The sequence below is a fragment of the Pseudopipra pipra genome, chromosome 6 (assembly GCF_036250125.1).
Source record: "Pseudopipra pipra isolate bDixPip1 chromosome 6, bDixPip1.hap1, whole genome shotgun sequence".
Taxonomy (NCBI): domain Eukaryota; kingdom Metazoa; phylum Chordata; class Aves; order Passeriformes; family Pipridae; genus Pseudopipra; species Pseudopipra pipra.
The window spans coordinates 5,286,200-5,299,278 of NC_087554.1; the positions used below are offsets into that span (position 1 = coordinate 5,286,200).

A 13,079-nucleotide genomic window follows, 5' to 3' on the forward strand; every position below is an offset into this window, starting at 1 on the left:
AAATTTTTTTGACATTTGGACACACTTTGCATAAAGATACTCAGAATCCCTTACTTCATAACTATGTTTTCCTCTAACTGTTGTTGTTAGGAGCTATAATATCTTGTGACAAGAGTTCAGAAGTTACATCAAGTTATTTAAGTCCCTTTCTGATGAAATTCCATTTTCCCCTTCCTTCAGAACACAGAGATGCCCTTATTTGGCAAAAAAAGAATGAAGATTCTTTGCCAGTGAATACAAAATGTATTACTTAATTCAGATAATCTAATTTGATCAAACAGAAAAAGTCAATGCAGGGTTTTATGTAAGTTTAATCTGAACAAATTGATTTAAAAATACAGTATAAATAATTCTTAACTTATATAAAAATCGATTAAGAAAATTTGGGGAGATTTTTGCTTTTTTTACTAACTTTACAAAAGAGCATTATTAAACATAGAAGCAAAACATTTTAACTATGGCCTTTTTGTTAAGACATAAAATATGTACACACTCACAGTACTTTTTTTTTGGTGCAAAATAGGTACTGACTGATAGACTGTACCTTTCTGTACAAAGACAATTTCAGCTTACTTTGCATAGAAGAAAATCAACACACACACACACACACAGAAAAAAAAAAACCACTAGATACATAACTTTGTTGTTAAAATACTTCAGGTAAGCCTTTTGGAAAAAATCATTAGGTATTAACTCTCATTAAGAGTCAATTTTATTTCTAAAGCATTAATTAAGGCTATTCCAGCACTGAGGTTTTGCCAATACATGTCCAAAATGTATTTTGGACAATGCCAGACGTGTGCAGTGTGTTAGCAGTAATTATGCCCGTTAACACATTCAGCAATTCCATATCCCAAAATTAGTCTTCCAAAACTTCAAGTTTTCGTTGAGGAATATAAAGAGTTCCTTGAGAGATTCTCTCGGTACCATCTGAGTTTGTAGATAGCGAAGATCCAGAATTTGGGCCTCCTGGTGTGCGGAAAAAGCTTTCTGTAACTGCCTGAGGCTCCAGAGGTTCCTTTGGAGCAGAAGGCTGAAGAGAAAAAGTTACTTTCATTTAAGGGGAATAAAGGTGAATTCTAGCTCTAGGTTTCTGCAGGATGTTAGCAAACTCTTTCCCCCCCCCCAAAATTTAAAAACTTAACAACTTTTTACAAAGAATTTACCTGTATTCCTTGATATAAATATATATAAGTAAATAAAAGTATGATTTTTCTAATCCCCTCCTACCTTTTTTTTTTAATACAAACAGATATTAGGCAATACAGTATTAAACAAAATATACAGGAAAACTTCCTGGAAGAAAAAAGTATTCTTTAAAGTCCTTTACAATCCTATCCTATTAAAAGAAAAAAAAAAGCTAATATTAAACACAAGAACTTGCGAATATTAGGGAAGTAACAAGAAGGAAAGATAAAGTAACAAAGGGACAATTTTTTGATAAGCATAATTTCAGATCTATGCAAAATCCTCCCTCTAAAACAGTTGTCTCTTCACATCTTGTCATCTTCCAGGTGGCTCCACTTCCACAACAAATAAGTGACTTATCTTCCTTGCTAACCTCTCAGTTCTATCGTACTTAGGCTGGCCTTCACTGCTAGCTCTTTTTGGGCACTGCTGATTTCTAAAGATCAAAAGAAAATGTTTATTTAAAAACTTTACCTGCCGTAAAGGAATTGCTGCACTGTACTTCCCACTCAACCCACCATGGCCAAGTTGCAGTATATTTGTACTTACCTTCCCTTCTTGCACGTTCATGTTTCCTGAGCTATGGCTGGTGTTTTCTGCTTGGGAAGAGACTGGCACGTGCTGAAGAACAGGATTTGCAGGAACTTGCACACCAGCAGGTAATAGTCCTATGTGTTGCAGCATAAAGTTCAGAGCTGAAGAACTTGGATTTTGGGCAGAACTGGCATTGTTTGAATTGAGACAGGAGTTGCTCAGTACAGGTGCAGCAGCTATGGAATTTGGTGACAGCATAATGTTCAAGGGTGTTATATGAAAAGCAGGAATGTTAACTGTTTTCAGCTCTGAGGCTGTCACTGGAATGACACCTGAAACAGAAACATCAAGTGTTGAAGGGGATCAAGAACTGAGGCTCAGGACATTGTGCTGTGACTTCATTAACTCAGTAGGATGAATCTGGCCCGCAATTCCTTAAACCAGACAAGTCTATGCCTGTTTTATTAAACACTCACCAGTAATGGGTGAGCTGTAGGTAGGGTGCTGTAAGGAACACATCCCAGCTTTCTCTTTATTGGAGCAGTCTGCCTTTGTGCCATGGGTGCAGTGAGTAAGAGGAATAAGATAACCAGAGGGAAAAAAAGTCTGACAAAGAAAAAGACGACACACTTTTAGCTCAAACATGTAATAAACAAAATCCAAATATGTTCTCCCAAGCTGCATCTCCCTTGCCCTGTTCTTATTCTCTATCCTCCACATCCCCAGGATCCTGTATTCCATGCTCCTGCTACCTTTTGTCTGAAACGAGACACAACTAACTCAAGGACATGCTCTTAAAAGACCACATACAAGTCAGCTGGCTCCATTTCCTGCTGATATCCTCAGTGATTAACTAAAAATCCGCCTGAGATTAACACAATGCAATTAGACAAGATGAAAGAAAAACCCTGACACTGAATACTTTTTTCTAGAAGAAATTACTGGACTCATTAGTCATCATATCACCTCATTGTTTTATGAAAAACACAATCCAAGATATATTGGAAGACAAACCTTTTGCATTTACACGTTTGGGTCAACTGCTCTTTATTCAGGTTCTCCTCAGCAGTTAAGTCTGAACTGCAGAATACTGGATTTTACTGATAAGGAGAGAGTTTTGTGGGATTCTGTTTCAAAGCCTGTGCAAACAAAGGACTGGGGAGGTGAGGGATCTCAACATTGCTCTCAGCCTCAGTCTTAGGGTGATCTTCATTCCAATTGAAGCCTGAAAGCCACTTTATGTCCTCTTATTTGTGTGCTAATGCAGAAACAGAAGTTCTACATTCCTACAAAATAAGGTTTTAAAGCACTCTAAAAAGAATCCATCCAAAGACAATCTATGTAGGTGTAGTTTGTTATAGTTTTGTTTCTTTTGCAAAGACTCCAAATGGTGTTTTCTTAGGAATGGCAAGATCTCCTATGGTGTCTGACAAAGCTTACCTCAGGAGTAGGAATGGCAAATGCTACAGGTATGTCTTGTTTAGTTTTGATTTTATCCTCATCTTCTGGAATATTTTCCTTTTTACATTGGTCACAGCAACTTGCCATGTTTTGATCCACATTTTGATCTAATGTTTCTGTTTCCTTCTGTTTATCTTCCTGGACATTATCCATTTCATGATTCACTTGTGAATTATTAGAAGGTGGTTTTTCATTTTTAGTGGATTTTCCCTTTAAAAAAGTACACACAAAAAGAAAGGCAGATATTGTAAGGCTTAACATTCTCAATTACAGCCATACAATGATATTTATACATTTTTTAAAATTGGAAAGCAAGCTTTCTCCTTTCTCCTGATCCCAAGTTTGTGCAATAAAAATTTCTGATCGCTAAGATAACCAGGTCCATGTTATCCCTTCTTTCTCCTTCACAGCTGGTGGATGTTTGACATCACATGTTGTCACAACATGGTGACAACATAGGATGACTGTTTCAGAAGCACAATTTACAGCAGGGTTATAATTTACAGAGGTCCTAAAACTTTCAGCAACCAAGGAGTAGAAAGCAATCCAGCCCCAGTTTCTCAATATGCATCAAATTTGTCTGAACCTCTTATTCTCTTAATGTGCTACTTTATTGTGCTTACAACAACCCAACAGTGCACAACATTGGGTGGAAATATTTAGAAGGCATTAGGATTTGGGGATGTTCCCTGTCCAATGACTTTTATGTGTCCATTTTCCCTCCTAACACCTCTAAAGCCAAGAATGGGAGCCAGCAAGTTCATGGAGTACTAGAATGGTTTGGGTTAGAAGGGACCTTCCTACCCCACTCTCAATCTGACCTAATCAGGAAAAATAGGTATAAATAGGTAAAATATAAATAGGTAAAGTCTTGACATGTTTTGGGAGTTGTTTTGACTAACATCTGTACACTTTGACACATGTTCTTAGAGCCAAAACCAAGCCCTCCAACATCAGCAAGTAGAACAAATGAACATCATCTCTTCAAACAATGTTATTAAAAACACACTGGCAGGCTTCTAAATCACTTTGAAAATGAGTAGGTGGCAACATCATTAAGCTCTAAAATAGCATTTTAAAACTAATTTAACTTACCAAAGAGGTACCAAGGCTCTCCTCATCACCTCTATGCCTTTTAATTAAATTATTCTCTTGTAATGCTTGTGATCTTTTAAGGCACCTCTGTGATGAAGTTTCTGATTTAATCTCTGGTCTTTCTTCAGCTGCCAAAGGCTTTGTTGACTCAGCTGTAGCGATCTGATTGTCCCCTTCCTCAGTGGTTATTTTATTTAATACTTTTGAATTATTACTCTTAATTCCAGTTACATTAGCACATGGTAGAGGCTGCAACATGAAACCTGGGCTGTAGGTTGTCACAGTGTGGGCTTGAGAAGGATGCAGATATATTGCATATGACATCCCAGAGTGAGGATGAGGTAGGATTACTGGTGAGACTGAGCTGTGGCTTGCAGGGCAGACCCCTAGGGGCTGGCTGGGAGTTGGCTGCTGAGGGGGTTCAGGCTTGGGGACTGCCTCAGGTGAGGACAGGACACATTTCATTTGCATCTCCTCTGCTGTCCTTAAGCAAAACAAACAAAAAAAAGCCCAAACATATTTTAATTCCTTCAGGCAGAAATGAATGCCCTGACAAATTATTTTCTGTAGTACAAAGACTTAACGTGAACTTGTACTTCTCAATCCACTGAACAGAAAGTAAGTGAATAAATAGCCTGCAGTACCAATGGTTAGCTGTTTTTACAGACTATTGCCCCACTCAAACTGAGCATAACTTTAACTTAATGGCCAGTGCCATCATAAAGCTTCTCACCTTAACACTTGTGCAAACTTACTTGGATTGTCCTTCCAGCTGCGGTTTAGCGATTGCTGGAAGCTGAGTTATTGTACTTGGGAAAACTGGTAAATTTTGATAAGTACCTGGTGGGAAGAGGAAAACAAAATCAAAACTGTTAGTACATCAAATGTAGAAGTTAAAATTTAACTTTAATTTGAGGAGACTTCTTTATTTAATGTAGCAAACACATTCAACGGCAAAGCACTAAGACCTATTATCCTCAAACTGCAGACCAGACTTGACTTTATCAATTGGATGAATTTTAAAGCCCCCAGAGAGGATCCTTAACAAGAACATGAACATTGATAGGTAATTTTCTGCCAATTTTCTGGATTATAGAAGAGCTGTTTAGAGAGGATAGCCCAAAGCAGAGTTTCCACAACAAAGCAAGCCCACATATTTAATGCAAGACTGGATCTGACTTAAAAACAAACTTAAAAAAAGATACGTACTTGTACTCATTTTAACTGGGCTGGTTGGAGCAGACTGGATCTTTCTTCTGTCATTTTCTATACTCTTAACTAACTTTATTAGAGATGAATGCCGAGTGAAGTTTTGCTTCCCTTTTGAAGGAAAAAGGTTTTTTGAGCAGTGCTCTTTGGAAGGAACAGATTCTGAAACAGGTGGGGAACAGGTTATAGAAGTTGCTTCAAGTTTTGTATCTAAAATGCAGGAAAAAAGGAGAAAATATATATAATATGCAGATTCAGTAATTAAAAGCAATTATTTGAGCCTGGCTTATAATTACTGAAGTACTAGCAGCAGCAAACATGGAATTCAAGAGTCTCAGTATGAGAACATCTACTTTGTGGAAATAGATACTGGTGTGCTGTGCTGTCAAGGACTAAGGACAGAGATGTGACTAGTAAAAGACTTTCTGCTTAGTTATTCTGTCTTTTGATCTAGAAATTCTAATAGAGAAAACAAAGAAAAAATCAAAAATCATCAGCAGAACAAAAGGAAATTACACATACACCTACCCTGAATGTTTGGCAAGACCTCAGGTCCTGTCCACTTGAATGCTGGTTTTCTACCTCTCTCCTCTGTAACATGAACTTTCTTGATAAGCTTAAGGCTGCTGAGAACATTTGCTATGTCATAAAGCCTCCTAATTTTGGCTGAAATGAAATAAAAATAAATAAATGTAAAGTAAGGCAATTCCAATTAACAGGTTAGTATATATGAGATGAAAAAGGGTGGCTAAAAGGAAAAAGCTTTATAATTTTTTTTGTGAAAACAATTTTGTGGAACAGGTATTTATACAATGAAATAACATATTGTGATACAAAGTTTACATGTAAAATAGAATGACCTAGATATAGATCTGGAAAAGAAAATGCTGCAAAGTTTATTATGCTAAATACAGGAAAAAAAAAAAACAACATTTTCCTGTGCAATGATCAAATCTATACAAATTCTGCAGTAAAAATAAGTAGATTAAAAGGGAGGTACACACGTGCAATGGCAAATGTGGGAACTGGAGGGCAGAGAGACTAAAATCCAACAGGATAATCATCCTGCATGTTCTTCACTGTCTCTAGGTTAAGCTATTAGGGAAAAGTTTTAGGCTGAAGTCAAATTACAAGTGATTTCTAGAAGGTAAAGTGAATGGGCTTAGGCCTAAGCTTCTGCTACTGAAAATTTAAAAGTCTAGCAAGTTATGGAACTTGGGACTGTGCTTTGTAACCAAGAACATGGTAAAATATGTGATACCTGAAATACAGGCACATGGCTGGAATGCCCTGAAAATGCTTTTATTGTGAGACAGGCTTTATGGAGGAAGACTGAAAGCAAACAAAAAAACCCACTGACTAACCATCCATCTTCTCTGTGTTGCCAGGAGAGAGTGAAAAAGAAATTATGAATTCAAATCAGTGAGGATCACTTTTTACATAGATACAATTCCACCAAAAAAAAAAAAATCAAGGAAGGGTCTAATTTTTAATGAAATCCACAATTAATTCTTGATCCTTCAAAAGCAGGTACATTTTTAATTATTTTAATTATTATACATGTACAGACCTAGACCTAGAAGTACCTTTCCATTTGAATGGAGAGGAAGTGTGTAGGGAACTGAGAGCAGGATAAAAGAATGAAGAAATAACTGGCAGTTAGAGCTTTTGGTTTCACTTCCTCTGACATTTAAGTTACTAGTAGGACTTTTACAGAATCTCTTTATATTTCCACCAAGTTAGTTATATAACCAGAACATAGATTTGAATAATTGTGGGGCATCTTTGGTGAAATGATGCTGAAAACCTTCTGACAGGTCTCTTGAGGAAAGAAATTGGCTCCAATGAGGAGCCTTGTGGCATTACTTCAGGAGAGAAAATTTAATGGACTTTTCCTCTTGTGGGCATTAGGTACCAATGACTATACAAGTGTGTCCCTCTTATAAACAGCACAAGGTGTTTAGTGAGTTTTTGGAGGCTCAAATATATTTATGGTAGGAAAAATATGACAGTATTTTACGTTATATGAACTAATACTGGAATCATTCACTTAGTTTAAGCTTTATATTTACTTACTTTTAAACTTGCTTTTATCTAAGTCTTCTAACTGGTCTTCTCCAATCAAGATTTTAGCAGCAACTTCAAGGCTCACTATTTGAGGTGTTGAAACAAGAAACAGCATCACAAATTTCTGACTCATCACTCGTAAAGATTTGTATTTCCTGCCATTTACTGATGCTGCAGCAGACAGGAGAAAAGATTAAAGTATTAAGTGACACACCAGCTACAAACATTTCTAAAACACTGAAAAAATTTGTCAGTAATAATAATTACAAGAACAAACAACACAGTGACTAGACAGGGCCAATGTGAACTCCAGAATCATGACGAGAGCCAGATAACTGGGTGCATACCAAGTCTAACTACACAGAAGAGAGTGTGATGTACCCCCCATATACATTTCCTATTGTCTGACAACTTGTACTCTTAAAGATGCTCGACCCTTAATTAAAATTTCTTCAATGACTCAAACCTAAATTAAAAAAAAATAATTTATGCTTTTTGCTTCTATAACATTCCATAGTAACTTCTGGCTTTATAACAATTCAATGGTAATTGGTTGTATTTTGGTATATTTGATACATTTGGTGTATTTTGGGATTGTATGTTGGTATATTTGATAGTTTCACCTGATGCTCCCTTGTTCTTGCCCTGTAAAAACAAACTACATGTGCAAGAATTGAATGAATAAGACAAGTGAAAGAGTGCAGAGCACTTTTTCTCCCCACAAACAGTTGTGGTGCCTTTGGGGCAGTACTATCTCCGAAAAAAAAGGTCAACAAATGTTTTTTCAAAGTTCATGGATATTTATCATTACAAACACATATTATTCTTGGCACTATAATTATTACCAGCACGAAATTCCACTCCTGGGAGCTCAACAAAAGACATTTCTGACTGTTCACTTGAGCCAAGAGAACTTGCCGTTTCTTCATTCCTTTCACCGTCAGGATCAAATTCATGCTCGTACTCTCTTTTCTTGATCATTTGAATTTGCTGTATGTATTTGTTCTCTTCTCCAACTTTTTTCAGAGCCTGCAGGGTCTGGGGGAGGTTATGTCTCCCGTGCCAAACATATCTGTTTCTGGCCAGGCGGCTCACCATGTGCAGGCTCTCCAGCACATTCACAATATCATAGATGCGCCTGCGTTCAACATCTGGGAAAGAAAGAGAGGAACATGACATCTCTACTACACAAAATATGTTTAGTCACGCATTTACCTGCAACAGATCCCTATCCTTCCTTCTCTCTTAATACACTTCTAAACCATTTTTGCCAATTCCTTGTTAGAAAAGTTTCTGGAAATAGCCCTCATAGATCTTGCCAGCAAGGAAAATAATTCTTGCTTCAGATATGGAAAGACTCGCTGTTCCACAGTTGTACTTGGCTTACAGCATTCCTTAAGAAATAAAACTTACTGTTCCCAGAAGAGCCATTAGATGGGTTTGAATCCAGCTTTAAAAAAAACCAGAGCATTTTTAATTATTCATTGTATTGATTTTAGATTGTCCCCTTAAATAACCTTGGAAACTTATGGTAGGTAACTGCTTTTTTTTTTGATATGTTATTCGATTAACACACTGTCCTTTTCTCTTTTTTCTGTTAAATTCTTGGTTTTGAGTAGGCATTTTCTAAAAGAGATGTTCTTTTGTACAAAGTACAAAAAAATACAAATCACAGTGCTTTAAAATTTTTATAACTATTACCAGTTTGTAATCTGTAGAATACTGTAACTGCATAGCTTTTTGGCTTACAAAAGCTTCAGCTTGATGTTGGCAACTTAAGAGTCCCTGAAAATCATTGATAATTTAACTTTCTCATTTTATATCACTATTTTTATATTGCATCATCAAAGGCAGAAAATAGTTTCTTGCTTTGATGTCATGGTTGGACAGGAAGTTGTGGATTCAGTTTGAGAAATGCAAATTCCTGCTGCCAAATCCCAACCACTAATCTTAGCCATCATCTCTAGATCCAAAAAATTGCAACTGATTATTCATGGTATCAGCAATAATGTAGATGTTTAATATGAAACAGAATTCAGAGTTTCTCAGTTCAGTTCATTGAAGAAACTTTAGCATTTTAAAAAAATTGTTCTAAGAATGAGGAGTTTAAAACTGGATTTAAATAAGTTTGAGAGAATACAGTAAGCATTCAACATTTTATGGAGCAAAAATGAACTAACACAAATGGCAAGTTACTGGCATATTTGCACGAAGAAATCTTTAGCAGTATGTACAGCAACTTACGTAGCTCTTCAGTGACTTCGTCAAGGCAAATGTAACTTTTCTGTGCAGCACTGGGGTAATCAGGATATCGAGCTAAGAATTTATGACACAGCAATCCCAGGCTTTTCTCTTTGCGACTTGGCTGAGATTTTTCATATTCATCTCCCAATAAGTGCTCCTACATGGGAATGAGAAAAAGAGAATTTGAGATTTTTGACAATATGTAAACACAGATATTTAACAGCTTCGTTGTTAGCACTGTAAAAGGCCCAGTGTTCTCCCTTTGTCCTCGGCAGCTGTGAAATTAAACCAGAACATTACCTGTTGTATGTAACTAGTCAATATCCTTACTTATATTTGGTAAATCCTCCAAAATCAAAACTTAAAAAAAGTTTTGTTATGTCAATGTACAACTTTTTATACTGAATAAATAGCCTTCAGCTAACTTGAAAAAAAAAATACCTGCAAACAGTGTTTCACCTGTAGAACCTCAGTTGAACTGTTTGACAGTTGCTTTTTCTGTTCTCTGCTCCTAATCTCAGGACTGGCCGCACTAATCAGCATTTTCAAGTTGGAAGTAGGTGTCCATGGCTCTGCTGGAGAGGTTTCCTTAGGTTTTGGGGGTGTGGTTAGTGGCTGACAGTCAGGCTGTCTCTCTGTCAGTACCACCTGTGAGGTAGCTGCTTGTTTCAAAGGGGTTTTCAGTACATTTCTGTGTGGCTCAGAAGGCTCGTTTTCCTATACACCAAGAAAGAGAACAATGGTGAGATTAAAAACCAACAATCCATTGATCAATAGTAGCCAAAGGGGGCACAGAGACCATCGCATTTTTTGTGCAACGGTTCCAGTCCTGCTCTGAACCAACAAGTCCTGTCCCTGAAAACCATTTCTGTGCCTGGAGCTTAAGGCTCGGGGTCTGTGGCATTTATTCCTTAGGTAATTTTCCTTTTCTTTCCCTCTGGGGCAAATACAGTCAGAACGAATGTTAATGCATAGCAGAGCTATGAAAGAACGGCTGAAACACATTTTCAGTGGGTGTGATGTTTCTTATAAATTCTTGTTGGGCTGAACAGACATCAGCGTATGTGTCAGGGAATTCATCCTTTATTATATAGCCGCCTTAACTCCGGCAGCCAGCCCACTATAGAGCCACAGAAGTGTTGGCTAACAAGCCCTTAACTTTTACAAAGAACTTTAACAACGAACTTTAACAAGCTCCAAAATCGGTGCAGAGTAAGGGGTGGAATATTATTGCGGCGCTTGCCTAGAGAAAACAAGAGAGGAGGGAATAAAGGCGGAAAAGAGGGAGAGAGAGTGAAGGATCTCTGTGACCAGGAACCGATCCACTTCCTCGTGTGGTTTCCCTGCTGGAACCCCTTTACTTTTGGCGCCGTACATTCGCGCATGCGCGGTCCGCGCTTTGGAGCCCTCCAAGGACTGGGTCAGGGATTTCTGGAGTTCCCGGGGGTCTTTGGAGCTCCTAGAGCCCATCTCAAGGAGGTTCCCGGGGTTCCAGGCGGGCTCGCAAGCCCGGACCCGCACGGGAAGCGGGCTCAGCCCAGCGCTGCCCCACTTCCGCGGGACCTTCTTCCAGCGGCAACTTCCCTGTCACAGCACCGCTGAATGCTGGAGACGGACGTGACCTACTTATCGTACCTGCTCCTCCACACAGCTTTCATCAAGGAAAAAAAGAAAAGAAGGAGAGGGGAACCAGGAAGAAATGGTGCTCCTTAGGGACTCGGTGGATAAAGGTCGTCAGAGGTGAAGTTTTAGGAACTTTCGTTACGGACAGGGATTAAAGCGAAGGTAACACGCGCCCGGTTTCTGCCGTCCCGCGGTTTCTACGCGTGATCGCTCGGGCGATCGCTGAGGCGGCTTCGCCCCCCGAGGGTCCGAGCACAGACACCGGGACTGTCACCACTGCCGCGGGAAGGCGCCCGGGACTTGGGAATTACCTTGTCGCCGATGCCCATCTCCCCGCCCGCCGGCCGCATCCTCCCGCCGCCTCAGCAGGCGACACCCGCCGGTCCTGCCGCGCCGCTCCGCATCGCAGGTCCTGCCGGCTCTGCAGGGAGGCGTTGCTTGGCGGGGGAGGCGGTGCCGGGCCGGCTCCCGCTGCCCCCGGGCTCGTCCCGTCGCCTCCCGCCCCAGCCCGCGCGCGCCCGCCGCCCAACGGCTCGGCCCCGCCCCGCCCGGCCCAGCCCAGCGCCGCCCATCGGCCCCGCCTGGGAGCCCGTTCGAACACCCGGAAGGTGCCGCTCACGCCGCCCTGTGCTCCCGCCGCGCACCCCATGGGCCGGCAGCGCCGACGGCCCACGGGAACAGCGCTGCTGCTGCTGCTGCTGCTGCCGCTGCTGCCGCTGCTGCCGCTGCTGCCGCTGCCGCTGCCGCCGCCGCCCGCCCCGGGACCGCCCGCGCCGCGGGGCCGCTCCCGGAGCCCGGTTTGAATTCACCGCGCGGAGCCGCCGCGGGCGGGTGGGGCAGCCAATCAGCGCGCGGCGCTGCTCCCCAAGCGGCCAATGGGAGCGCGGCGCCTCCGTGGCCGCTCCCTCCCTCCCTTCTTCTCCTCCTCCCGCCTCCCGCCGCTGGGCGAGCGCCGGCGGGGCTCGGGCTGGGGCTTTGGCGGGTTCCCTGTCTCCCGCCCGCCCCAACGGCCGGCAGGGTCGCGGGGCCCAGCGGGCGGGCCCGGGCGTGAGGGGCGCCGGGCGGTTTAGCGGAGCCAATTTACCCGCCGCCGCCTCGCCCGGTCCCCGTCCGTCAGGGGCCGCACGCCCCGCGCGGGCTCCGCGCGCGCCCCTCGCGCCTCCCCCGCCTGCCGCGCGCCCCCTCACGGGATGCCGCCCGCGGGGCCCCCGCGGTTGCCGCGCCCCTCGAAACACACCGTGGTTTAACACGCCGCGTTTGAAACACTCCGCACATCGTGTTCGAAACACCCCGCACACTGTGTTTGAAACACCATACATTGATGGTGTCCGCGCCCCGGCCCGGAGGCTCCCGGCTGGGCCCCCCCGACGGCCGCGCCCCTGCACTCCTTGCTCAGCAAAAAGGGGGGAAAAAAATGTGAATAGCTGAGCGATTGCGGGGCTCGCGGTGGGTGGGAGCGCTTGCGATAGCCTCTGGGCAAGAGGCATTAGTGTTCCCAGGATGAAGGTCCGCAGCCGTCTGGTGCCGCCTGTCACAGAATCATTTAGGTTGGAAAAGACCTCTGAGATCACCGAGTCCAACCTGTGACCCAACACCACCGTGTCAACCAGACCATGGCACTGGGTGTCACGTCCAGTCCTTCCTTTAACAACTGCAGG

The 13,079-nt window shown here is 42.0% G+C and overlaps 1 protein-coding gene across 5 annotated transcripts; it reads right to left on the bottom strand.

Moving 5' to 3' along the window:
* Positions 1 to 293: 293 nt before the first annotated feature.
* On the bottom strand, positions 294 to 12,144 carry E2F8 (E2F transcription factor 8). 5 transcript variants are annotated; one of them, XM_064657161.1, is made up of 14 exons: positions 12,066 to 12,144; positions 11,733 to 11,842; positions 10,240 to 10,515; positions 9,799 to 9,955; positions 8,400 to 8,705; positions 7,564 to 7,725; positions 6,016 to 6,153; positions 5,488 to 5,697; positions 5,034 to 5,118; positions 4,279 to 4,762; positions 3,163 to 3,393; positions 2,199 to 2,328; positions 1,738 to 2,054; positions 294 to 1,033 (listed from the first exon to the last, which is right to left on the bottom strand). In XM_064657161.1, the coding sequence occupies exons 2-14, from the start codon at positions 11,769 to 11,771 to the stop codon at positions 860 to 862; spliced, it is 2,709 nt and encodes a 902-aa protein (XP_064513231.1). In that variant the 5' UTR covers positions 11,772 to 11,842; positions 12,066 to 12,144; the 3' UTR covers positions 294 to 859. The 5 variants fall into 5 exon arrangements, with proteins under 5 accessions (XP_064513231.1, XP_064513232.1, XP_064513233.1 ...); XM_064657164.1 differs by lacking the exon at positions 12,066 to 12,144 and adding an exon at positions 1,562 to 1,624 and having other exon boundaries at positions 920 to 1,033; positions 11,733 to 11,912; XM_064657162.1 differs by lacking the exon at positions 12,066 to 12,144 and having other exon boundaries at positions 10,258 to 10,515; positions 11,733 to 11,913.
* Between the last annotated feature and the right edge of the window lie 935 nt (positions 12,145 to 13,079).

What these genes read in the sequence shown, in the direction of transcription:
- E2F8 (XM_064657161.1), bottom strand. Translation starts at nt 11,771, where the DNA reads ATGCGGCCGGCGGGCGGGGAGATGGGCATCGGCGACAAG. An exon ending in AGATGGGCATCGGCGACAAG is followed by an intron (nt 10,516 to 11,732) that starts GTAATTCCCAAG and finishes CTTGGTGTATAG; the next exon opens with GAAAACGAGCCTTCTGAGCC. An exon ending in TTGCCATTCCTACTCCTGAG is followed by an intron (nt 2,329 to 3,162) that starts GTAAGCTTTGTC and finishes TTTCTTTGTCAG; the next exon opens with ACTTTTTTTCCCTCTGGTTA.